The 26,251-nt window shown below is 38.9% G+C and overlaps 2 protein-coding genes across 2 annotated transcripts in view; one reads left to right on the top strand and one right to left on the bottom strand.

Moving 5' to 3' along the window:
- Positions 1 to 1,743: 1,743 nt before the first annotated feature.
- Positions 1,744 to 14,599, bottom strand: LOC121304248 (tetraspanin-36-like). The gene is made up of 7 exons (XM_041235277.1): positions 14,387 to 14,599; positions 7,720 to 7,911; positions 6,507 to 6,581; positions 4,254 to 4,349; positions 3,843 to 3,995; positions 3,077 to 3,160; positions 1,744 to 2,720 (listed from the first exon to the last, which is right to left on the bottom strand). The coding sequence occupies exons 1-7, from the start codon at positions 14,444 to 14,446 to the stop codon at positions 2,631 to 2,633; spliced, it is 750 nt and encodes a 249-aa protein (XP_041091211.1). The 5' UTR covers positions 14,447 to 14,599; the 3' UTR covers positions 1,744 to 2,630.
- Positions 13,408 to 26,251, top strand: part of LOC121304259 (unconventional myosin-Vb-like) — a 27,393-nt gene continuing 14,549 nt past the window's right edge. The window contains exon 1 of the mRNA XM_041235289.1: positions 13,408 to 13,944. The gene's annotated coding sequence lies outside the window, so the exon portion shown is untranslated. The remainder of the gene's footprint in view (positions 13,945 to 26,251) is intronic.

The raw sequence follows: 26,251 nt of genomic DNA, 5'->3' as shown, positions 1-26,251 counted from the left end.
GTAAGCCAGCTCTTTTGTACAGCGGTGTCCAACGTTATGCTGGAGTGCGAGAGATCCCGGGTTCGCACCCACCTTCCGCCTGTGTGTGGATCCCCTCTGGGATATATAGATAATCCATTAGATGTTGAAATTACTCATTTAGGACAAATAAATGACACAATTGAATGACAATGAAAAAAAAAAATCAGTATTACTATATATACGTATTTGGATTGTTTGTAGTGTTCCACAATTGAAAACTTGGATTTCTTCACAATCTAGGCAATTACAAGACATAAGAACATAAGAAAGTTTACAAACGAGAGGAGGCCATTCGGCCCATCTTGCTCGTTTGGTTGTTAGTAGCTTATTGATCCCAAAATCTCATCAAGCAGCTTCTTGAAGGATCCCAGGGTGTCAGCTTCAACAACATTACTAGGGAGTTGATTCCAGACCCTCACAATTCTCTGTGTAAAAAAGTGCCTCCTATTTTCTGTTCTGAATGTCCCTTTGTCTAATCTCCATTTGTGACCCCTGGTCCTTGTTTCTTTTTTCAGGCTGAAAAAGTCCCTTGGGTCGACACTGTCAATACCTTTTAGAATTTTGAATGCTTGAATTAGGTCGCAGTAATAGATATACGCAGTATATCTATTAGAAAAATCAAAATTTAGTAATGGATTTTTTCTTTGTATATGAGGTAATTACTGGCAATTGTCCTATTGTGATTAAACTTGCTCTTTATAGATATTATGTGAAAAGGTATATTACATACATGTACATCTACAGACGTGCTAATTCAGTCGTGATGAAACTTCATATGGATATACTTTAGTAAAAGCTATTGAGGGCATCAAAATCAAGAGGTATATGAAGCCATTTGTCAAGTCTAACGATGTTAAACAAATTTTCATAGGTGTATCCAGTGGCAATAGGTTATTGCGATTTGCTTGTTTTTGTTTCTGGTACATTTATCAACATTTTCTTATGAAAAAAAAAACAAAAAAAAAAAAAACACTTTTTCTAACTATATGCTCCTCAGTCCTGATATTATCTGCATACTACATCTGCGGCCTCAGAAGCTAAAAGTTCATAGTGTTCCATAAGCACCAATGATTAACCTGTTCTGCGATACCGCTATGTATTTGTTTTTCTTTTCTTTTCTGGTTTTCCTCCTTAGTAAGCAATGCCAGGTATTCTGCTATTGTGACCAATGACAAGTTTCTTAAAGATGCTATAGCACACGTGGGCACATCTGCATTCGTGTTAATGGAACTTTTAACCTCACTGGCACATTAAAGAATCCATAAGGACTGTGCATCACACAGCACTAGCCTGACCTAAATTCCTGTTGGTTGTACTGTTACTGCAGTGTATGCCACCTTGTTCAAATCTATTGGTGTTTCATGTTCAATGATATGACTATAAAAATAACAGAAAGCTTAAAGATGAAAACATCCTGCTTCTTCTGCAGGAAACTGCTGGCGCATGCCTATTAATGTCATTGTAGTGACAAATCGGCTTAGGAAGATGTCTTGCAGCTGAAACTACCTTCAAATAACAGAAGCACTCGTATCTGATGAAGAAGAGTGCATGAAAGGGTAAACACAAGTAAAACACTGAACAGGTCTGAACACATACCTTCATGAGCCAATGCCACACAACAGGGATTCTTACAGTGAAACTGGAGCATGTAAAATGCGTCCATTTACACTAATTCTCTACTCTCAACCTTTGTGTGTTTTGTGAAAATAAGAGATTCAAAAGTAGTCTGTAAAGTTTATTGATTTTTTTGTTGTGTTAAGTACACACTGGTCAATCAAATGCTAGGAAAGTAAGCAAAAACAATTAAGTTTCATAATTCATATCTAAACGGGATTCATTATATTTCTCTATGTAATTTTAAAAAAATTTTTTTTAAAGAAATAAATGTGTGCACGTGCTTACAACTCCATTACTAATGTGTAACATTTGCATACAATGTATTAAGACCAAGCTAAACATGTCAAGAAATTAAATATGTCCAAAATATGTTTCCTTATTAAAAACTAATGCATTCCTAAGGCAATAGCAACTTGTCCAACTTCAGGAATTGTGAAGAAAATGTGCCCATGATATTATATGCAAACAAATGGAACGGTCTGTCTTGCAGCGGTTATTAACCCCTTTATATAAAACTTCACAATTTCCAATGTTATAACACAATTTCTATTAGAAAACCATACGTACATAGTTACAAGCTATATAGGCCCAGACAACCCCAGTCCCACAAACAATTCATCACAGCTTACAAGTAGGTACACTGTAGAGGAGGACCACTTTCAATACTGGAGCCATTTTAAGTGCAACTTGGCATGGGTGGGAAATATCAGTTATCTTAACTAACGTATTCTTCTTGTTGGGTAGATTCACTTTGTATCATTTGCAGTCATCTTAAAAAAAAAAAAAAGGTCAACAGAAAGAGAACTGCAAATGAAGCAACCAGAAGATCTTCCTCTTTTTCTTAAGCTAGTTTGAAGAAGGCAATAACTCTACAATAGCTGTATAACTACAACAGCTGTATCAAACATGTTGGATGCCATGTACAGTATGTGTCCCTCAATAAAAAGAAGAGAACAGCTTTGGGCGCCATCATCTGAGGCTCTCAACACTCTTTATGCATTCGTTCCTGAATACAAAGGCTGATATTCATGCTGTCTCCTGTTCCTGCATGTGATCACACACACACTCAGCATCCCGAAAAACTGGAAGGGAAAAGGAGAGGGGAACATCAGCCGAACATCAGTGTTAACCATGCTGTCCTGGCAACAGACTTCCTGAAAAGGGTCAAAAGGTTGTAACTGCTGGCACCTGGTTTATTCAGGCAGTAAATAACATTTAGTTTTGATTAAAAACTGAACATGTTTACATTCTATCATCACCCAGTATGCTCAGCCTAACAATGCTGCATTAACAGCTGTGGTCATAAACTGGACTTACAAATATTTTTCTACAACAAGTAAGGAATAAGATGCACATTTTTTTTATTCCTTTCTACTCCATTTTAGATTTGTTTTTGGAGAGATTCAACACCAGTGCATATTTCTAATGGAAAGATTACCTTGATAATGGCAAATCCCAGGATCACCAGCATGGCATAGCTCAGCACATCTTGCAGGATGCGCGCCAGCTTGGATTCACAGCCCTGTGCAGTGGTTGAAGATCAAAGGGTTATAACATACAATAGGACTGTGCCATATCTATTTTTTCACTACCGTGAAATACTTAGTTACATGTATGTAGATGCAGAGGAGTCAACAGCTTGTCAATGCAGAGTATGTGGAATAAAGTTTCATGGTTGGGAAAGCAGTTCTGATAGTTTGCTTTCATCAGCCAAACCTATCAGAAGTCAAAACTAAGATGCAAAGGTTTGCAATGAAGCAATGGCTTAGTAAACTCTTATTGGGAGTCTGTTTTAATTATCTAAACAGCAGCAATATAAAAACTATAGTCCTTTAGAGTTTCAATATTTAGATCTCCCGGTATTTCGATCCACAAAATGGATCCTGTGTTTTTATCGTGATATTACATCTCAAATCATCCATACTTCTATAATTAATCTAAAAATAAAAGCAACCAGGCTGAAGTTAAAGCTTCAATTGTCTTAAAGCTATGAAGCATGACTTGGTAACACTGCAATCAATATCAACTTGGGTACACTGCATGCATACTGAATTTCAGTCGGTGCACATGTATTCATTTTTACTGCGCAGCTCAATAACGTACGTCACTTCAAAATGATGTGCATCTCTGAAAAATTGTTGAACACTGTTTGCAAAGACTGTACACCAATATTGATTCAATTCGGTGAATGAGCCCATCTTTACCAGAGTGTAGATGTTTTCTGTTTGGTCCATGCTCCCGGTGCAGTTAGTAAAGCCCTGTTTGCAGCAGCTCTCAGGCACAGAGTGGTTACCAGTGGAGTTGTACCACTGAGTGGTATTCCAGTCAAGGTAGCTATTGACTCCACAGCACTGCACCTGCAAAGTAAATAGACAGCACACACATTATTACCATACAAGGGCAAAATGGCACAGAGCATATGGCTCCATTTTTTTTTTAAAATAACATTTTAAAAGCAATGAATTATGACCCTTTATTTTTTGAACACGTCTCCCCGCGTCTAAGCACTAAAATTAAAGTTATCACTACCGCTTGCAAGCCTTAGGATAGCAGCAGTCTAATACAACACAACAACTATGGTATGCTTTTACACAGTCTGCTGATTTTCAATTTACCTGTTGTTGCAAGTAATCCACTGCCCTGCTTTCAGCATTATTCCCATTATACTTCTGGAATACATCATTCATTGACCTCTCAACATCACTTTTTATCTTAAAAAAAAAAAAAAAGTTAGATTAAAAGAAAAACCAAAGCCAACACTTACTAGACAATGGTTATCCAACAGTTACATCAAAATAATACATAACCCATTATCAAACTGTACATTGGGGATTTAAACATCAGCCATTTGGTGGTAATTTAGAAATGTGGGATAAGCATCCACAACTCCAACTGGATAATAAGGGGTATACTGTATTACCGCTATTGCAGTAATCATATCTGTGTGGCACTGCACACTGAGCACTAGACTTAGAACCAACCCACTGACACTGCCTGCATTATAATCTGAACAGATTTATTTATTTATTTATTTTTTAGATCAGATGTTCAAGATCATTCATCTACTGTGGTAAATCACATGAATAGCAGTCACAGAGGCTTGTAGTAAGGGGTTCAAGTAGCAGGGTTATGAAAAATATAGTGTTATACATCACCATGTGTTGCTACAGCTGTTCAAGTAACTGTGACAAAGTGCCCCGCCCCTGGGCTATTTATTGTGTTGTATGTTATGTGTATTGTGTTAATGTTGGTGTACAGTCAGGTTTACGGGATGTAATATGGGGTATGCGCATGAGTGTTTAAAATGTATATTTGTATTTAGACACGAGGATTGCACAGCACTTCACATGCAGGTAAAATGTAATAATATGCGAGCACAGGGAATTGCACTTTATTAATTCACGTGCAGGTGTACCGAGACTCAAAATTAATGATTGATTAGCAATCTAGTCTCGGTACAGCTGCATAAAAGCAGCATGTTGTCACTCACTCGGGGTTGTGTGTTCGGTGAGTGGAGAGCATGTGTGGAGAGGAGAGAATTAAAAGCACAAGTAAAAGTAAATACGTGATTTCACTCACCGTGTGTGTCTGTTCGTCCGCTGTGTTAGTGTCTGTTTCGTTTAGTGTTAATTCGTTTTGTTTGTCCGTTTATTTTGGCCTCAAGTGCCATGTCCTGTTTTGGTGTGCTGTTTTTGTTTAAATCTTTTGTTTATTATCATTTAATAAAACACTTAGCGTCCCTGTGCCTCAGTTTCACCCGCTACTTCCTGAGTCTATTTCTGGTCTGACGTCAGCACTGCATCCTGGTCACAGTAACGTATCTAATTTCTCTTTTCATTGTTAACACCCTGACAACTTTTTATACTTCTGACTTTAGCCTGTTTCAAAGTTATTGAAAAAAAATCCTAATAGGGGCTCTGGCTTTTCTGTTCTATACCACATCATGGATCGTTACTGCTGTGTTAGCTGTTTGACAATGTGGGAAATAATCCTTACACCATCAGTGTACTAGAGCGGACCTTTTGAAAAGAGCTTTGAAACCAACTAAGTGTAAAAAGTTGTCAGGATGTTAACAATGAAAAGAAAAATGACAGGTACATTATTTAAACAGTTGTAGCAACACGTGGGGATGTATAATGCTAGATTTCTTGGAACCCTGCTACTTCCTTGTAGCAATGTTGCCCCGCCCCTGTGTGTATTTCTGGGTTGTATGTTGCGTGTAGTGTGTTAATGTTGGTGTATAGTCATTGGTACACGGGATGTAATATGGGGTATGCGTACAACTGTTTAAAATGTATATTTGTATTTAGGAACAAGGATTGCACAGCACTTCCCATGCAGGTAAAATGTAATAATATGCAAGCACAGGGAATTGCACTTTATTAATTCACGTGCAGTTGTACCGAGACTCCAATTGAATAATGATTAGTAATCAAGTCTCACTACAGCTGCATAAAAGCAGCATGTTTTAATTCACATGGGGTTGTTTGTTCGCTGAGTGGAGAATGGGATTGGAGACGGAGGTTATAATAATCAAAGTAAATAATAGCAGCTCAATGTGTTTGTCTGTGTAGTTCGTTTTGTTTGTATCTTTATTTTGGCAAAAGTGCCGTGTCCTGTGTTTTGTTTGTCTTACAACCTGTTATTTTCTGTCTGTTCAATTATTAAGTGCCGAGCAAAAACAATCGCTCAGCTTCACCAAACTCTGGGTTCTGGTCTGACATCACCCACTACAGCTGTCAATAGTTCCCCAGAAATACATATTTTCCTCATTCCTGCACAACTAACCTTCTCTTTGTTAAACACTTAGAAAAGCCTGAAAAAGGGTTACTTGTTTTATACAGTAAATAATTCCTGGACTCACTTACCCGTCCCTGGTAGACGACTGCAAGCACAAAGGCAGCAACTTCAGCAGCAAAAATGAGCAGGATAATGACCAGGAACTGTGGGGAGAAAGCAAGGAAAAGAACAGTAACATAACATCAACCACTTAAACTATGTGATGAGTACTGAAACTGTAATTCAGCCACCGTCTTGTTTAAATGGAACACGGTTTGACTACTGAGGTAAGGATCTTTAGTTTTAAAAAGCACTTAAAAAACAGTGCATTATGTAAAATTATTATTGACCCTATTGAAGATTCACTAAATAATTAAGGACCTACAATGGTACAGTCAAGGTTGTCTACCCTTGCGCTAGGTTATTTTACCTGGACAGTGAAGCTCTATCCAGCATCTTTTTTTCTGACATTATCCTACTGGCTGCTTCCTTTATGACTAACCAGCTATGGAGTCAACCTTTGACCTCAAACACTTTGCTGAGGTGAAATAATTTAAGAAGTGCATGGATAAAAGTGTACCGGAAACATGAAGACTGGGATCTTTTCTTAATCTATAAGTTACAATTTTAAAATGAACGCGTTTACTACAACATGTGCGTCTTTCCAAACTGCACATAAACATACCTGTCCTATTGGTGATGTGAATGAAAAGGGTTGGTTTATTTGCTGTGTTTTTATTTTAGAAAAACACAACTGAAAATAAGTGAGTCATTTCCAAAAAAAGGAAGCAACGTGGTATCGTTTTTTATTTTGGAAATATTTCTACAGTAATATTTCTACAGTACAGTTTAGGGCAGCAATACTTCCATTATTATTATTTGTTTTATTTCAGCCAAATTTTTTATATCTCATATTTTTCTTTCTTCTTTCACAACATAATCTATTGACTGATTTGAAAGTGTAAAAGTCTGTCACACGAACCAGCTGACTGTACAGTATAGAATAGTTAGTCAAAACAATTTTCAGCACCATGACAATTATTTAATAGATTATCGATCATATCTAAAGCTGGATGGAATTGTATAAACTGTGCATGATGTACAGTGGTTTACTTTGCACAGGGAGATTTATTCTAAACCCAATCTCAAATATCCCCCCCCCCCCCCCCCCCCCCCCCCCCGCTAACTTACTGTACTTTTCAGCATATAAAAAAAGAAAGTAGAACCTTTTCAAACGCACGCCAATCAGGTCTGCATGTTGTGTGTAAATTGCAAATCGACAGAGAAAAGCCATTTACTTACAAAACCCAGTCCAACGCGGGACTCCCGTAGTGTAGCGCAACAGCCAATAATTCCGATGATGAACATCACCGTGGCAACAGCAATGATGACTCCTGCAGGGAGCAGGGTGTATTTGTCTTCCAGGAAGTTGCCATAGTGTTTGTAGCTGATAAATACATAGGAACCCACGTAAGAAAGAGCGGCACCTGCAACCTTGAATAAAAATAAAAAGTATAAATACATATTGTCGTTAAAATGTAAATAATGAACATTAGACCTAGTGGTTCTCAAGCCACTAATATGCTGTCCAACAGACGGGTAAAATAAAGGCATGAAGTACAGTTACAGGAATAACAATGCAAGCCACCCAAATCATGGGCTGAAATTTAAGCTATAAACTATAGCAGTTACCATTATTGTTCATAAAGAGAGGGTCTGGTGACCTTGTTTGAGAAACACTGTTTTATACTTATATGGATTCCTCATCACATTTGTTTATCAAACTGTACTGTATAGTTTTATTATATGATTTGGAATCAGAATGAAAGTGACAGAGATCAAATAATATTTAAAAAAAAAAAAAAAAAATTATATATCATAAAAACAAACACAAAAACCCACAAGCCTACACACTGTATCTGGGTTTCTCTTCCATCTAGTTAAATTAGTAGAAAATATACTGCCCTGTATTCCCTCATCCCACAAAATCTGCCAGTGTTACTCATTTATTATGACACCAAATTGTAAAATCCCCTGCTGGGGGAACAATCTCAGTTTTAACACTGGGAGGGGTTTTATTAAAATACATAAATCAGGAATAACATTATGGTTTCAAATTAAGGTTAACCATCAGAAAATTACAGGACATTCCCATACTGAACAAGCAAAGATCTCTCACCCATCCTTCTGATGAGATGTAAAACAGAGGTCTTATTGTAAGCGACTCTGCATCATAGTTCACATCCTAGTCTCTGTAAGTTGCTTTGGATAAAAGCGTCTGCAAAATGATGAATCATTATTATTACTACTACTACTACTACTACTAATAATAATAAATAATAATAATAATAATAATAATAATAATAATAATAATAATCAGCATGCACTGAAACAGTGTAAGCTTTTACCTTTAAAAATAAGATTAAATTAATATAACATAACTTTTTACTTCTGTATCTAACACCCGTTAGAAATGGGTCAATTCTAGTTTCAGTTGAGTTCAATGTTCCTCCAGCCAATATGGCTCTGTTTAAACTGTATGCACGTGACTGCTTACCGTAGCTTACAAGTTGTATGCATGTGACTGTGTAGCTTACAGAAGGAAGGAGCAAAATTAAAAATAATGCTCAGTTCATCATCAGTACTCAGCTGACTGCCAAAGACGTTTCCAAATGACGAGACTGGGTCTTGTGCCTCCAATACGGAAAAAATGAAGCCATACATCAAAACAGATTTTAAAAAAATAGCTTCCTCCTTTATTAAATCACACCGACCAAACCAAAATCATAAAAAAAAAACAGACACAGCTTGACCAACTATACTTATAAATTGTTTCTCTCTACTGCTACAGTATAAGACCCCCTACTCTCTCACCCCTCAACCTTTGTTCCCACATAAATCATCATCACTGGCAATTTACAGAGGCAACTTACCAATTTCCATTTAAATATTTAGGTACTACATTATGATTTACAGTACTGTATATAACTGTAAATGTTTCTTTCCTGTATTACATTTTGTGTGTCAACAGGGATAAACCTCTGTGTTCACAGGCATAAGGAAAGTCAATCAAAATACCCCAGGATAAAGGAAAACCCTGTGAGTACAAGCCTGATGCAGCACAGAAACAATAAATCTGGCAAAAAAACATTTACACATCAAAAAAAAACTAATTAACGAACAAACAGGGGAGACACTTAGACATGTAAAACAGGAGAGCACTTTTATAACTGAAGAAACAAACAGCACATTAAACCGGAAAATTGAGTTTGCGCGACATCAATTGATGTGCTTTATAAACGCCTGCTGCTACATGTACTGCAGAAACAGAAACACAGCCACAGAGTGATGTTGTGCCAAGCAAGTCTCAGGAGGAGAGGAAGCCTGCGTTCGTGCCCTTACAGCTGCCTGTGGGGACTGCAAGAAGGTCTATCTTCTGAGAAAGTTTAGAGCGCACAGAAGGCCAACATGTGGTAAGATTTAGTAAACTGTATTGGAAATTGAAAGGATCAAGTGATAGCCGTTTATTTTTTGTTATGTATACAGGGAAAGTAAATGTATCAGGGTACTTTCTAATCAAAAGAAAGTATGTACACTACCGGTCAAAAGTTTTAGAACACCTCAATTTTTCCAGTTTTTATTGAAATTTACGCAGTTTAATATCTCAATGTACTCTGAAATTAAAGCATAGAACAAATAAACAATTGGAGATAAAAAAAAAGAAATCATGGAATCGTTTTGTTTAACTAAATTTAATCTAAATTTTTGACTCAAAGTTGCCACCTTTTGCAGATATAACAGCCGAACACACTTGTGGCATTCTTTCTACAATGGAAATCAAATATTGTTCTGAAAGTTCTTCCCAACACTGTTGCAGAAGTTCCCACAAATGTGTTGCACTTGTAGGTTGCTTTGCTTTCACCCTCCTGTCCAGTTCATCCCAAACCAGCTCGATGGGGTTTAAGTCTGGAGACTGTGCTGGCCATTCCATGATTTGAAGCCTACCGTCTTGTTCTTTTCTTCTAAGGTAGTTCTGACATAGCCTGGAGGTATGTTTTGGGTCATTATATTGCTGTAGGATGAACCCACGACCAACTAGGCATATACCAGAGGGTATTGCATGGCGCTGCAAAATGCTGTGGTAGCCGTTTTGGTTCAGGGTGCCACTCACTCTGTGCAAGTCGAACCGACTCTGGATCCAGCAAAAGAGCCCCAGACCATCACGCTTCCTCCTCCATGTTTGACAGTTGGTGTCACACACCGAGGAACTATCCTTTCGCCTACTCGACGGTGTACAAAAACCCTGCGTGATGAACCGAAGATTTCAAATTTTGATTCCTCGGTCCATAAGTCCTTCTTTCAGTCTTCAGTAGTCCACTGGCGGTGCTTCAGGGCCCAGGCAAGCCTCTTTTTCTTATTTTGCCATCTTAGCAATGGCTTTCTTACTGCCACTCGACCTGTCAAACCTGCAGCTCAAAGTCTTCTCTTCACAGTTGAAACTGAGACTTGCTTACTTCGACCAGTGTTACGCTGTGCTTGAAGCTGTTGTCCTGTGAACCACCCATCATGCAAGCTGTTGACTCTCAGAAACTTGTCTTCTGATTCTGTTGTGGCTTTGGGTCTGCAGACCTCTTCCTGTCAATTTCCTCCAGTTTCCAAGTGCCTTTTGATGGTGTAGGAAACTGCACTCACTGACACCTTGGCTTTCTTTGTAATTTCTCTAAAAAAAAGGCCTACACTTTTAAGGGTTACAATGGTCTGCCTGTCTTTCTTTGTTAATTGCCTTTTTCTTGCTGTTATGATAGCAATATACTACTTCCTGCAGTACAATACTGTCCACATAATGCTTAATAGGGTGTAGTAACACAGTCTGTTCCAAAACTGCTTTTTTGGTTTGGTTTGTAAGTAATCAACAAAAGTTGGGACACTTGTAGGAATTGTTAGCATCAACTTTCAAGGCTTAATTTACTTCCATTGCTGCAGAACATCTGTAAGTTGTTAACCCATTACTTGTTCCCTGAAAAAGGCCTTTTTGTATAACTCTGAAATGTACATTATTTTTCATTTTTTGGTAACCTAAACTTTTTTTTTTTTAACCTCTGGCAGTTTACCGCTTACCTTTGTACCATTTCAGGTTATTCACTGGACTTGAACTGCTTAAATTTCAATAAAAACTGGAAAAATGGGGATGTGCTAAAACTTTTGACCGGTAGTGTATAATGTAAATACACAGAATACAGGAAGCTAGACTGATGCTGATTTTCTTTTGCAGCATCCCATGACTGGAATAAGCCCACTGGAGACATGGCAATTACTGGTACTGTGCATTTTATTTCATCAGCATTGTTCTTGAAATATATATTATATATATATATATATAAAATAAAAAAAAAAAAACGGTATAATTTCCCTTTTCTGATACCCACTGTACAGTCTAGTTAAATGTTCAATTTCTGTACAGTTGGAGCAGTTCTGCAGCAAGTTCCGATCATGTAATGTAAAGTGACAGGATATCAGGTCTACAGTGCACTGCTGGATGCAAATATTCACACACAGCTCCAGCTGACCTGGCAGACACCACCATGTGTCCAAGAACCAACTAAGACAGCATTTTTATTATTATTATTATTATTATTATTATTATTATTATTATTATTATTATTAATGCCAATAATGCACATAAGTTCATATTTATATATATATAAATAAATAAAAATTTGAAAATCCCTTAGTCTGTGACCTATGCAAATATATGTGGCCATAAGATGCATCATGTAATTCACTGAACGTATAAACTGTGTGAAAGTATGCAATTTTAGGTTTGGGCTAGATTGAATATGGCTTTTTTCAAACTGGATACAAAGCGGTAACAGGGCTTTATTTTACTTATCCTTCACTATAAACCCCCCCCCCCCCAAAAAACCCAAAACGCTCATAATTGTTACATTGCAACTTTGCAAGAGATAAGTAGATCTGGCCCTGTGATTTTTACCTCTGCAAGCTACAGGGGGCTCACTGGAATTCTATGCCAGCAAACAGCCCATTAAATTGTCTTGCTCTACGGATTGCAACACATTGGCAAGAGGAGGAATCTAACCTAATGTTGGTAAAATTGCACATAACACAAAATGAGTGCTTTGTTGGAACACATCAAGCTGATTTTCAACTTGTTGGCGTAACAAGGATTTTTCACATAGGACGTTTCAGAAAGCTTCCCTGTCACAGCATTAATGGACAGGTAATCCGTCACAGGGAAAACTAAAATACTCAGTAACTTCCAAGTGCGATGTCACTCGATGGTACTGTGAAATCCCAAAATCTGCAAATGTTTTACCAGTAGCAACCTCAAACGACATTTAAAAAAAAAAGGCCAGTTTCCCTCAGACAACAAACAAAACTCCTCCACCACCTTTAACGTTTATACATTTAGCTCATTCCAGGTGCAAAGTAAACCATGAATTATACAATAAAACAAGCCTCTACTGTATATAGCAATGGCAAGAGCAATTTGATAAACTGCCAAAGTAAAATCAACTGTGGAGAACACGAATAAATAGTAAAACAGATGCAAGTCATTTACTTTTCCGTTTACTTAGTGAACAACTGTCAATTCCGTTTTCAATACTGAACCCTGGAGTGAAGGCCCAGTGTGGATGTCTTGGCCTGAGCTCCTCTAGTACCTGATCGATAATGGGTCACTGAAGCAGGAGGAGATGAACTATCCCAGCCAACTTCCCTCCCTCACCCACAGGAGCAATGGCAATGCAACATTCTTGTGGGCCTCTAGCCATGAATATAACCCGAAACATGCTCACCAGGGTTGGGGTCAATTCCTGTTTTTCAATTCCAATTCGGAAAAAAAAAAAAAAAAAGTCTGTTTGCAAACTGTACCACGTGGCTTGATCACAAGATAGTGTTACCCTAAGGATCTGAAAGCCCAATGGAAATGAACGACAGACTCCACTTCTTAATCAACAGTTCATGTAATCAATCCATTTGTCAACTCGTGTCACTGCACACACAGCAGGGCTTGATTCTCGAGGCTATCCAAATCGTCATTAGCTCAATTACAATTCTAAAAGAGCAAGAAACAGCTTAATGCAATCAACAAGCTGCTACATTACGTCTGATAACTTTACTGGGTGTGTTTCCCCTTTCTGAAAAAAAAAGAATGCTAATGACGATTTGGAGTATATAACTTTGAAGATTTACCCCACAGTAACCATCCATCGTCATTATCCGCTTAATTTTTTACAGGATCGCGGTGAGCCGGAGACTAACCCTGGACATCGCAGGGCACCATACACACAAACAAACACTCACACAGGGCAATTTAGAATGACCTATCAACCTCAACAGTGTGTGTTTGGACTGTGGGAGGAAACCGGAGTACCCGGAGAAAACCTATTCAGACACGGGGAGAACATGCAAACTCCACACAGACAGACCCCTAGGCCAGAATCGAACCCAGGACCTAGCCCTGTTAGGCAGCAACGCTAACCACCCTGCCACAGTATCAATTACCACGTAAGTCTAAAAAATTTTTTTTCTTCTTTACAAAGGGAATATACTGTCTAAAATTGCTTGTGCTACTGCTTTATTCTGCATTTCAGTCATAAATCATTTACGATAATTTCACCGATCAAGCTGCATTCACCACAAACAGCGACATTTGCCTATAATTTGACTCAATAGGTTTCTTGATTTTATCTTATTACGCTTCTCTAAAATATTTCTTAACCATGCACAACTCACACTAAACTGAGCAAACTGCAGACTTATTTAATCGGTTTCCTGATAAACAAAAAAATATATAAACAGTAAATATGAGGTTGAAGAAACAAAAATCCCTATAGTATGCGGTGTAACTTTGCCTTTTTTTTTTGTAAACACACCCCACCGTTCAGCCATGGTATATTTATTTAATAATATCGACAACATAAAATAAACATGCATAAATCAAACTTACCCAGAATATTACACTGAGAAAAAGTAAAACAGATTTAGAAGTTATTATTCCACAGTCCATTGTCGATTCGTAAAGCTGCGCAAACTACAGTAAAACTGTGTGCTTGATAATGATGTACGCAGTAAACTCGGCTCCTGAAAAGTAAAGTTTTATACCGACACTCCCTTGTTAAATTGTGTGAACTCAACAGCACCGGACCAGCTTGAATCTGAGTCACCGTCACATGCTTTTCTCCAAATAAGGGGGTTAGTAATCTTTTTTTTTTTTTTTTTTTTTTTTTTTTTTTTTTTTTTTTTGTGCAGGGTCCTAAAGGCACACATGTAACTAATAAAGCTACGTTTTTGCACAATGTATACCCAAAGAAAGAAAGGCGGTTGGTTATCTTTGCGAAATATTGAAACTGGACAAGGGAATGACCGCACCAAAGGTCTTAGTCAGGCTAAACAGAGGATCTTTATAAATAAAAATTAGACGTCTTAACAGTAAACTTCACACTTAAATACACTGGAATAATAATTCCTTAATGTAACTTTACAGCATTATTTCACTGTAATAGTTAAGCTTTATTGACTGACAAATTTGTTTACATTCGCCAATTACTTTTAGAAAAAATTACAGCTTTCTATACTAATTAACAGAACCTTCCACTCCTGATACATGTTGGAACTTTAATAATACTGTGTAATACCTAAGAAATAACCCACCACAGGGTGTGGGGCAATTCTTATCACCTTCAACCACCTAGGAAGTGCAGTAAGAACTGTCTTACCACACACCCTGGAGTGGGCTATTTCGCTTAGTGCTGGCACTTTTTAATTTTTTTTAAATTTTTAAATAATTATACAAAATGGCTTTTTTAAGGAATGAAATAAGAACTCCCTGAGTTCTTTTGTGAATTGAAAGCAGTCTGATTTCCCACATCTGAGGGAGGATTCATGGAACAGCCAAACATTGCACTGCACTAGCACTTGAGGGAGGGGCTTCCCAGTGTTTTTTTTTTTTTTTGTAGGAAATGATCCCACTCAAGGCTTTGTGGTCTTCAAGAGAAGCTGACCAATACTTTTGAGTCTGTTTTCACACCAATGCTAGTAACCAACATAATTTCCCTAGAATGTAAACCTGGGGCCTGCTTCATAAAAGCAATTTGCGAGAAATCGCAGTAGCAAACTGTGGCAGTGTGCCCCACCCTGGTGAATATTTTTGTGTTATATGTTGTATGTATGATATTAATGTTGGTGTATTGTATTTGGTACACAGGATATAATATGGGTTACGAGCACGAGGACTGCACAGCACTTCACTTGCAGATAAAATGTAATAATATGTGAGCACAGGGAATTGCACTAAATAAATTCACATGCAGTTGTACCGAGACTCCAGTTGAATGATTGATTAGCAATCGAGTCTCGGTACAACTGCATAAAAGCAGCATGTTGTCACTCACTCAGGGTTGTGTGTTCGGGAAGTGGAGAACGGGTGAGAGACTATAATATTTACAATTGCTATGAGTGCTGGAGGGCCAGCACTCTACTTGTGTGTTTAGTGTTTGTCCACTGTCTTGTTTAGTGTTGTCTGTTTTGTTTACCTTTTTCTTTTGGCCGCAAGTGCCGTGTCCTGTTTTGGTGTTGTGTTTTCCGTTCAAACGGTTTATTTCTGTTTAAATAAACGCACAGCAGTGCATTCATCATATCATCAGTTGTCTCTGGATTACTTCCTTGTTCTGACGTCACCACTCTACTGTTCTTGTGACATGGTGTTAGGGTGGGATAAACCAGTCAGAACAGGGAAGGACCTCCATCGCCAGGAGACTACACGCTGCTCCCACCTCTGTCGCCATGAGACTACACACTGCACCCACCTACACCTCTTCCACCGCCATGAGCAGTGCAGCTGCCTCTGCCTCCACACTCTCCAACACCAAGAGCAGAGCAGCAGGAGCTGACTCTGACTCCGCCACCAGCAGCAGCAGAGCAGTAGGAGCTGCCTGTGCCTCTACCACCTCTACCGGCAGGAGCATAGCAGCAGGAACCAGCAGAGGGTGAATGCCTGCTGGGTTCCCGTCCACCAACAGAGGGTGAATGCCTGCTGGGTCCCCGTCCACCAACAGAGGGTGAATGCCTGCTGGTATCACTTCCCACACTGTCACCATTACAGGGAGAGGAGCTGGAGCTGCCTCTCCCTTCACCAGAAGAAGTACCAGGACATGATGCTAACATTCCTCAGCAGCCCGGCTGCAGTGGCCACGAAGAGGGCTAGCACCGCTGCAGCCACTGCCACAGTGGCCAACCACAGTACCGCGACTGGTCCTGACTCCGTCATGACCCGGGGATGCCTTCACGTCACCGCCCAAGGATGCCTGCCTCACTTTGCCTAAGGATGCCTGCCTGGCATCGCCTGGGGTGGCCAGCTGCTCCGCATCGCTTGGGGTTGCCTTCTTCTCGCCATCGCCTGGGGTTGCTTGTGGTGCTGCTTCGCTCAGGAAGGCAGCTTCTTTTTTGCCTTCCAGGGTTGCTGAGGGTCCTGCTTCTCCTGGGGAGGCCACTGCGCCATCGCTTGGGGAGGCCAGTGCGCCGTCACCCAGGGAGGCCGGTTCACTGTCACCTGGGGAGGCCAGCTCTGCTTCACCTGGAGTCGCTGCCAACTTTGCTTCGTCTGGGGAGGTGAGTTCACTGCCACCTGGGGTTGCCTGCCTGTCATCACCAGGGGCGTTAAGTCTAGCCGCAGAGCTTTTACTGCTGGAAATACTGTGGCCGGAGCCCCAACAGAGAGAGAACTGCTGGCCACGAATGAGGGGGAGGACAGGAGACCACGTTCCCCAGCAGCATTTTTGCTTCTGGAAATCGGGTGGCTGGAGCCTCACAAAGGGGAGCTGTGGGCCATAAAGAAGGGGGGAGGTCAGGAGACCAGCCCCCCCTGCAGCATTTTCGCTGCCGGATACAGTATGGTTGGAGCCCCGGAAGAGGGAGCTGCCAGCCAAGAAGGGGGGGGGGGGGGCGGCGGCACCCCCCACCATTGCCTCCCCCATGGACCATTGCTGCCCCCGTTTCTGGGCCGGACAAATGACCGGGTCTTTGGGACTGAGGGGGGAGATGGCCGTTGAGGCCAGGTGTGCTGCGCACAAGGGGGGAGGTATGTGGCAGTGTGCCCCGCCTCGATGCATATTTTTTTGTTATATGTTGTATGTATGGTGTTAATGTTGGTGTATTGTGGCTGGTTCACGGGATATAATATGGGTTACGAACACGAGTGTTTAAGATGTATATTTGTTTTTAGGCACGAGGACTGCACAGCACTTCACTTGCAGGTAAAATATAATAATATTTAAACACAGGGAATTGCACTAAAAAAATTCACATGCAGTTGTACCGAGACTCCAGTAGAATGAATGATTAGCAATCGAGTCACGGTATAACTGCATAAAAGCAGCATGTTGTCACTCGCTCGGGGTTGTGTGTTCGGGAAGTGGAAAATGGATGAGATACTATAATATTTACAATTGCTACGAGTGCTAAAGGGCCAGCACTCTACTTGTGTGTTTAGTGTTTGTCCACTGTCTTGTTTAGTGTTGTCTGTTTTGTTTACCTTTTTCTTTTGGCCGCAAGTTGTATAGATCTGGCAGTTTTCAAACCTGTCTCATCGCATCTGTGTCGCTTCTGGTTTGTATGGTCATGTCGCTGCAAAAGTATCTTGTTGGCAATTTAAAAATTGTCTGGTGCGTGGCAACGTTAATGCTCACCGCCATGAATTTTAGCTGAGGCAAATTCTCAACGTCGTGAATTTTAGCCTCCCCCACCCCCATCCCTCGTGAATTTTAGCCTATGCTAATTCTCACCCTGTAGCCTAGGGGTGATAATTAGCTATGGGTGAACATTCGGCTATGACACGCAAGTTTGCTTATTTTTTTGCATCTTGGTGGACAATAATGTATTTCCATAGGCTGTCCTAACTTTGTTCTTGATGTTTATGGTGTAAATAAAAACTGCAGGTCACTGACTTTGCGGTCTAGTAAGGCGGGACTATTTAAAAAGCGGGTTAGACTGGCTTGTAGGTTCACATAGCTTGACACTGAATACCCCTGTCCCTCTGAACTACAGACACTGTAATACAATAACCATAGCAGATTATTTGGGCCAAGCAGAGGAAAAAACTTCAAAATCAACATGTAATGATTTTTCTCTTAAGCAGTCAAATAGGACACCTAGTGCCCAAGCAGTGTTCCTTTGAGTATTTCTAACTTATAATGTCAACACCCCCAAGTAACCTGTTTTGACCAATCAGGATAGAGTATTTAAAATACAGTGACAGGGCAGAGGCACTACATACTGGGAGAATGTGTTTTGTGGCTGTTTTACACAACCACAGGTTTAGTTGTTTAATTGAGCCAGCATAGGAATTGCCTGACACTAATTTAATGAGGGGCACCTGCCTGGTAATTAGACAGGCAGGTATATAAGCAGGTCAAAATGTTTATTCTGCATCTGCGTTAAGGCTAAGACTTGAAGGAAGCCTGTGTGGTCAGACCTGAAAAGGTATTCTGACACTTGTGGGTTGTTTTAGTTATCGGTAAACGGCTTAGCCGTCCGGGTATAGTTAAAACTGATAAAAGTTTAGATAGAGCTCCTTGGAGGAGGTAGGCTTTTGTTTGTTTACTTTTCGTTTGTAAATTAATAAATATACAGGCACCGTCCTGTTTTATTTTCTACCTGTGGTTTGGAGTTCCTATTATTTTACAAGAAGACAGTGGAAAAGGTCCCGAAATTGGCAAAACAACACCGGTTTGCCTCAATACCTATTTTATAAAATGCAGGGAACCTGCTTCTGGAATGTTGTAATAGAGGTAAATAGAGGATACTGAATGATTGTTCCTGGTATATGGTTTTTATTCACTGCAGTAGGATGTCCCAGTAAATCACAAGCTCTGAGAGCGGCGATTTATGTAAGGACATCTTGCTAAGGGAATTAATACCACAAACATATATTTAAAGTAAATAGCAATAACATGTTGTGACAGGACGGCTGAGTGGTGACGTCAGGCCAGAAAACGAAACTACACACAGGAGTAGGTACTCGAGTGCAAAGCGCACTGCGGCGTTGTTTTTTATTAAACACAAAAATAAAAGTTTCGAACAAAAACACAGTTCTAAAATAAAGCGAAATAAAGAAAAGGTAAACAAAACACAAATCTTGAACACAGAACAGACCTAAGGTCAGGCTGGGTAATTGCCTTCACTGATCCTTACTTTTCACTTTCGTTTTAGTTTTGCTCTTTGATTCTCCGCTCGCTCGCTCTCTCATTCCTCCCACCCAGAGTGCAGAGAGCTGCAGGTTTATATACAGGTGACCATCTTCCAATTAAGCAACAAATTAATCAATTAATTCGGGAGATGGCCACCTTCTGCACAAGGTTTTTAATCATTCCGGGCGGAGGATGAGTTACTACCTCGCCTCTGCCGGAACATGTCTGAGTAAAAGCAATAACAAAACACATGACACTTCGCTGACGTGTATGCAATAAATAATAAATAAACAAACACAAAGTAACACGGGGGTGGAGGGGGAAGACCCCGTTATAAAAAACAACCAAATACATAATGTACAGGGCTCCTCGCCCTGTCACAAATGTGTAATTTTTTTAAATATTAAATCAATTAATTCAGGTTATTTCACCTGGCGGATCTTTACTTTCATTGTCAACAGACTGCGATTCGATGCTAATTAATTTTGAACCATGTTTATGGCATCTTCGCAACCGTCTTTAGATAGAACCTTGAGCCTGATCCGGCAACTTACATCCTTTCTCTTTTGTTTCCTACCTTTTTAGTGAAGGGGCTACAGGCTTCTCAGAAATCGGGAGTCCAAATCAAAACAACAATTGAAATTTGAAATTATTTCAGACCGCTTCAAGTTGTTATAAAATAAGCATTGTTTGAACTACCGACACGCAGCTGTCCTGAATTTTAGCAGCACCACACTGGATTTGAATGTAAGCAAAGATACATTAGAAACTAGCCCAGTAAGCATGTTATCCACTCATGTTATCCCACGCTAGTGAGATAACAAAAAAAGTAGTGCCTAATTCATAACAATACAGGATTATTAAAAGATGCACCAAGGGTTGGTTCATACTTCTGTCGCAGATGAATGTAATACTTCAGGTACATGACAGCTGTAAAAGCTCTGCAGCTTCACTATTTGCTGTACTTTAAATACAGACCACATTTCCATAATTAGAAAAAATGACATTTTAGGAGATGTGCTGAGTTTGTATCTCTTACACAACAGATTTAAAAAAAACTCTCAACCACCAGAGAATCTAAAAGGGAGCATTTGATACATTAATTAGAGAGATGGGGGTATGTGATAGTGTGACAGGGAGAGCCCTCTTGCTGGTTCTTGCGAGAATGTGTGCAGCTGGGGCACGGAACAGGAGACGCGTTGCTAGGAAACCAATTGAGCTGTTATGCTCACCCGGCGCTGAGGTGATCGGGAGATCCGGATTGATCCGGATGTGATTTCAGATGTGATTTCAGACCACAGATGCATGAGAAAAGGCTGGATGCCTTTCTAAAATGACCCATGCTGCAAGAGTGTGGATGATGTAATTCTGACCTGTTGCACAGGGTCGGAGTCTGAAGTATGAACCAGCTTTTAGTTATTCACTGCCCCATGTTAACCCCTTAAACTGTGATTCAATATGTTAGCCCGTTCTTGAAACAAGTGTTTAATTTATTATGCAAAAAGCTTAACAACAAATAACTTCATGTTATCTACAGACACCTTGAACTTTATTTCTTGCTGTGTGTTGAACAAATTATTGGAATAAACTATTTAAAATTATTTGTTGTTAATCAGGATTAGCTCATGACGAAAACAAAACAGCATTCTTTGTGCTAAAGAATGGCCTACCAAGATTCATCCCAGTCTTGAGATATGTTAACAATTTAGTGTCTGAATTACATCACTAAATATCCCCATTTAAGGAATGTTCATTTCAGCAAGAAGTGAAAGCTAAATATTGGATGAAGAAGTTGGACAACTTGGAATTTAAGAAATGTTAACGAGACAGGGTGTGCTATTTAAACGTGTTTTATTACTCATCCAATCAAAACAATTACAGTTAGGCTAAAAGCTCAGGACATTCCAATGGGGTTTTCATCCAATAGTCTTGATTTTAATAATTGTTTTCTTCCACGCATTTATCACTCCTGTACAGATGAAAGATATACATGTCAGTTGAAAAAAACTATAAAAATATTTAACAAGTGGCCTGCCAAGGCTGTAAATACAAAATTAGAGCTGTCACTATCATGAAAAAGTAAATACACTTGACCTATACATTCAAGCTGTGTAACAACAAATGAGTACTTCTCTCAATGTGTAAAATTTTAATGTGACATATATACAGATGATGGACAGGCAGATATGCAGAGTGTCTCCATAATACTCTTAACACAGTAACTTGTGAAAACGAAAAAGTTTCATCACAACTGGACAAGCAGTTATCTGTGTAAATTTGTGGCTTTAATATTTGTTGAAATATGCAATAAATGACACAAAAGAAATGTGAACATTAAAAAAAAAAAAAAACATAGATTGCAAATGATTCACAATATGTGTTCTCAGAATTAGTCTGCAGAACATCACCCAGCTACACCACATCTTATGTAAGTCATGGCCTCACCCTGTGACTCCACTTCCTGTGGGGCATGGGGTCTGAATCTTGAGGATCATATTGCCATAAAAAGAATGTAAAACACAGGCCTACATACCTATAATACATTTAAATTAAATCCTCCTTTTACTGTTTTACCGATTCATATTATGATAAGCAAGAAGCCAGATTATTGCAATGGAATAGATTCACAATTAATGTGTGCTGAGCCAGGGCCTCATAATGTGTGATTCCTGAAGAAAAAAAAAAAAAAAAAAAAAAAATATATATATATATATATATATATATATATATATATATATATATATATATATATATATATATATATATATATATTTTGTGAGATAGCAGGGAGGGGGTTAAAATCCTTCCCTGCTAAAAACCTTGTGAGAATGCACATTTGGGTGTTATGGGGTTTAATGGTGTAATTGTTTTATTGTTTAGTAATCCCCTGCACCTGGTGGTAATTGTAAATTAGAGCCAGGTGCAGGGTATTTAAGAGAGGCAGCCAGTCTGTTCCAGGCTGCTGCTGAGAGAAGAGCCCGACTGTGTGAGTGAGCAGTCGTATTGAGGTATTGTGTGAGGATGTGTTTTTGAATGTTTGTGGCAGGTAAACAGTTTAGCCGTCCTGCGTGATAGTTAAGTTCCTGTTTATGTTTAGTGAGTGCTCCAAATAGGAGCTAGGTGTTTGTTTTGTGTTTATTTCATTTTGTGTTTATTAAAAGTGCGCGTGAGCGCTGTTTCAGTAGAATCCTGTGTGTTGGGTTGTGATTCAGAAGGGAGAAGAACCCGTGAGAGCCTGTGTGGCGAGCAAAAAGGTGACAATATATATATATATATATATATATATATATATATATATATATATATATATATATATATATATATATATATATATATATATATATATATATATATATAGCTCTGGAAAAAATTAGGAGACCACTGCAAATTTTTCTTAAATCAGCATCTCTACATGTATGGCAGTCATTCCATTCCAGTGTCTGTTGAATTCCAACACGGGCACACCTCATTCTACTGAATGAGGTACTGATTAGGTTTGCTAGGTTTGATTTGCTACAAAAAGAATGGCAAACGGCAGCTGAGGTGACGTGCACGGCGAGGACGGTTCGAAACAGGCTCCTAGGGACAGGGCTGAAGTCGTGCAAAGTTAGAGAAAGCCCTTCATCAATGAGAAGCAAAGAAGAGCCAGGCTGAGGTTTGCAAAAGACCATAAGGATTGGACCATAGAGGACTGGAGTAAGGTCATCTTCTCCGATGAGTCCAATTTTCAGCTTTGCCCAACACCTGGTCATCTAATGGTTAGACAGAGACCTGGAGAGGCCTACAAGCCACAGTGTCTCACACCCACTGTGAAATGTGGTGGAGGATCAGTGATGATCAGGGGGTGCTTCAGCAAGGCTGGAATCGGGCAGATTTGTCTTTGTGAAGGACGCATGAATCAAGCAAAGTACAAGGTTGTCCTGGAAGAAAACTTGCTTCCTTCTGCTCTGACAATGTTCCCCAAATCTTGATATTTCTAAAGATCTTGGCAAAAGGGCAACTGGAAGATATACCCAGTATTTCACAATATCTCAAAATGAATTTATATATAATTAATAATGCAGTAAGATTTGTTTATCTGAGTACACTACAGTAACTTTAACTTTTCTGTTTTGAGGATTTTCGTCTCAACTTCCTAACCTAATTGTTGATGCATAATCGGACAGTGTTCTTTTGAAGATTTGTTTTTGCTCACTGAATATTCAATGTTCATTTAATATTTACTTTAGTGTCATTCTGTTTGAGCTTTCTTTCTTCTCTGTCTTTCATTGTGTATTAAATCCTAAAGTTGCATCATCAGTGAGCTACGGGGTCCTGTTAACACCTTCATGTAAGAACTTTGTACAGAAAGTCAGTATTGAAGGGACTCTGATACACTTCTAAAACTTGACACAAACTTGAAAGAACAGACAGCCTTATCATATGCTAAGATTAAAGTATAAAACCCAATGTACTAAGCTTTGGCATTTCAAAATAACTTCATAATAACCCTGTGAGGCCCATGTATATTTCCAAATAGGTTGAATATACTGCAGTGTAAATATCTAATCATGTTATACCTCTAAGAGGGGACATTTGGTGTGGTTGTGGTGGAACATCAAGGATCATGATGTGCCTAAAGATATACATTTAACCACACTTGACTTCTCTCATATACATTTGCTGGACTGTGAACTAGTCTAGAATACCTATACCACCCATGAACTTTCTCTGCTGGAAATCTGTCATGGTATGATCAAAGTCCATGTGCATTGTTTTTTTCCCCAGCTAGATACTTAATCAGTTGTTTGTGCATCAGTGTAAGGTGACAGTGTATAACTGTATGTTTATTTGCTGTTAGGATGTTTACCTCATAGAAAATGCTATGATGTTAAGCGTGATCCATATTTGCAGCATGCACAAAATCAATCAATCAATCTTTATTTTAGATAGTGCCTTTCATAGTGGACCACCATCACAAAGCGCTTTACAAGGGCAGTAACAAGAAAATTCATAATACTTATAACTGATAGCTGTTTTTTTTTTTTTTTTTTTTTTCGATCCCATGTAGGAAGGTGATTCACATGGAGGAAGCTTTTGTTTTCTCTGCAGGTGGCAGCAATCACTGATGCGAGGAAGCAACCCTGTGACTCAGGGTATAAAAAAATCTTAATAAATGTTAAAATGTTATTATTACTGCTGGAAACCAAGAATATGCCTGACTGGAGCAACAGTAACAAACATTTGGACAGAGAAGATGCCACTGAGGGAATCTGCGAGACTAACAATTAAGCTGCTGTTTACGATAAGGAACGGGAATAAATTAAATTACTAAAAATGAAATAAGAGTTATAAACTTCAGTCTTGGCTCTCCAAGCAAGTATTTCTGTGGCAAATTTGTAAGATTATTCCTGCTGCCACATGTTGTATGTCTGAACAGTATGGCACAGCTGAAGGAAGTTGGCATTCACAGTTACCCATAGCACAAACACTGTTGTATTGTTAGCTCATTTTAAAAGCATGTTTGCTTTGTATGCTGGCAATATCGAAATAACACGTCAAAGGAAAAGATTATTTAGCATGCAGTGACACAACTACAGTACTGAATAAACCCTGCTTTATCCATGTCTAGGACTTACACAGAGGGTAGCACAGTAAACCGTGCTCAGTAAAACTACAATTCCCACAATACGACATTAAGGGTTGGTGTTGGCATCATAATGTCTACCTCTTTTTGCAACACGCAAAGCATGTCCAATTACATTTGTATTATTATGTATTTATTTTGATGAAAAAACAAAACAGCACTTGTGCAAAACACATAAAATGCTGGTGCAAATCATTAAAGATACTGTATTTTAAAATCTCATATATTGAAAGTGTACTAATTTGAACCTAAATAAGCTTTGTTCACATAGTGTGTACATTAGAAATGCATCTGCAGTGAGCAGTGTTTGTGTTGTGTATTGCAATCTCCAGTTGAAGCTTTTACCTGGGTGATAGAAGAAAATGGATTGCCAAAATGCATTCAAAACATTCAAGGATTTCAGCTGAAATGGAAAAACTGTTTTATAACAGTCAAAAATGCCAGGCCATGTACACAGAACACCTAATGAATTTGCATACAATACCAGCATTTGGAAATGACCCTAAGTGTGAGTGAAACGCAATCCTTTTATGTATTTATAAATAATATTTAGGGTACTGACATGTAGATTGGGAATGTCCTAATAATTATTTTTACATAAATTGGACTATCCAAACAAATCTAATTACAATTCCAGAGCTACAGTGTTTGATACATGCTGCTGTTGATTCTACAGTGCAAATTCTCTTGAGGGATTGGATGCCAAGGGTCAGAAGCAAGACTGTAATAAATCTAACTGGAATTTCTTAACAATGTGCTAGCTGGTAGATTTACAGTGTGACTATCACATAAGGTGCAACAGTGTCCTATTGAGTAAAACAGTAGAGGCCAGTTATCTTCCTCTTAAAAAGTGTAATATCCTCCTGGCCTTTTAAAAAAAAAAAAAAAGTCAAATGCACTACATTAACTGATGCTAGTTGTCCCCTGTTGCTGGATAACACATAGCAAATAATGGGGCTCATACTGTTTCCTGGGAGGATTCAGATCTTAAAGGTTAAGGTTA

This window comes from Polyodon spathula, chromosome 2 (assembly GCF_017654505.1).
Source record: "Polyodon spathula isolate WHYD16114869_AA chromosome 2, ASM1765450v1, whole genome shotgun sequence".
Classification (NCBI taxonomy): Eukaryota; Metazoa; Chordata; class Actinopteri; order Acipenseriformes; family Polyodontidae; genus Polyodon; species Polyodon spathula.
Note: the sequence above shows the minus strand (reverse complement) of the source record. Positions and strands in the feature narration are given on the sequence as shown.

Coding starts and splice junctions, on each gene's coding strand:
- LOC121304248 (XM_041235277.1), bottom strand. CDS start 14,446: ATGGACTGTGGAATAATAACTTCTAAATCTGTTTTACTTTTTCTCAGT. Junction 3,161..3,842: donor CAGAAAACATCTACACTCTG/GTAAAGATGGGC, acceptor ACCACTGCACAG/GGCTGTGAATCCAAGCTGGC. Junction 2,721..3,076: donor TGGGATTTGCCATTATCAAG/GTAATCTTTCCA, acceptor TTTCCCTTCCAG/TTTTTCGGGATGCTGAGTGT.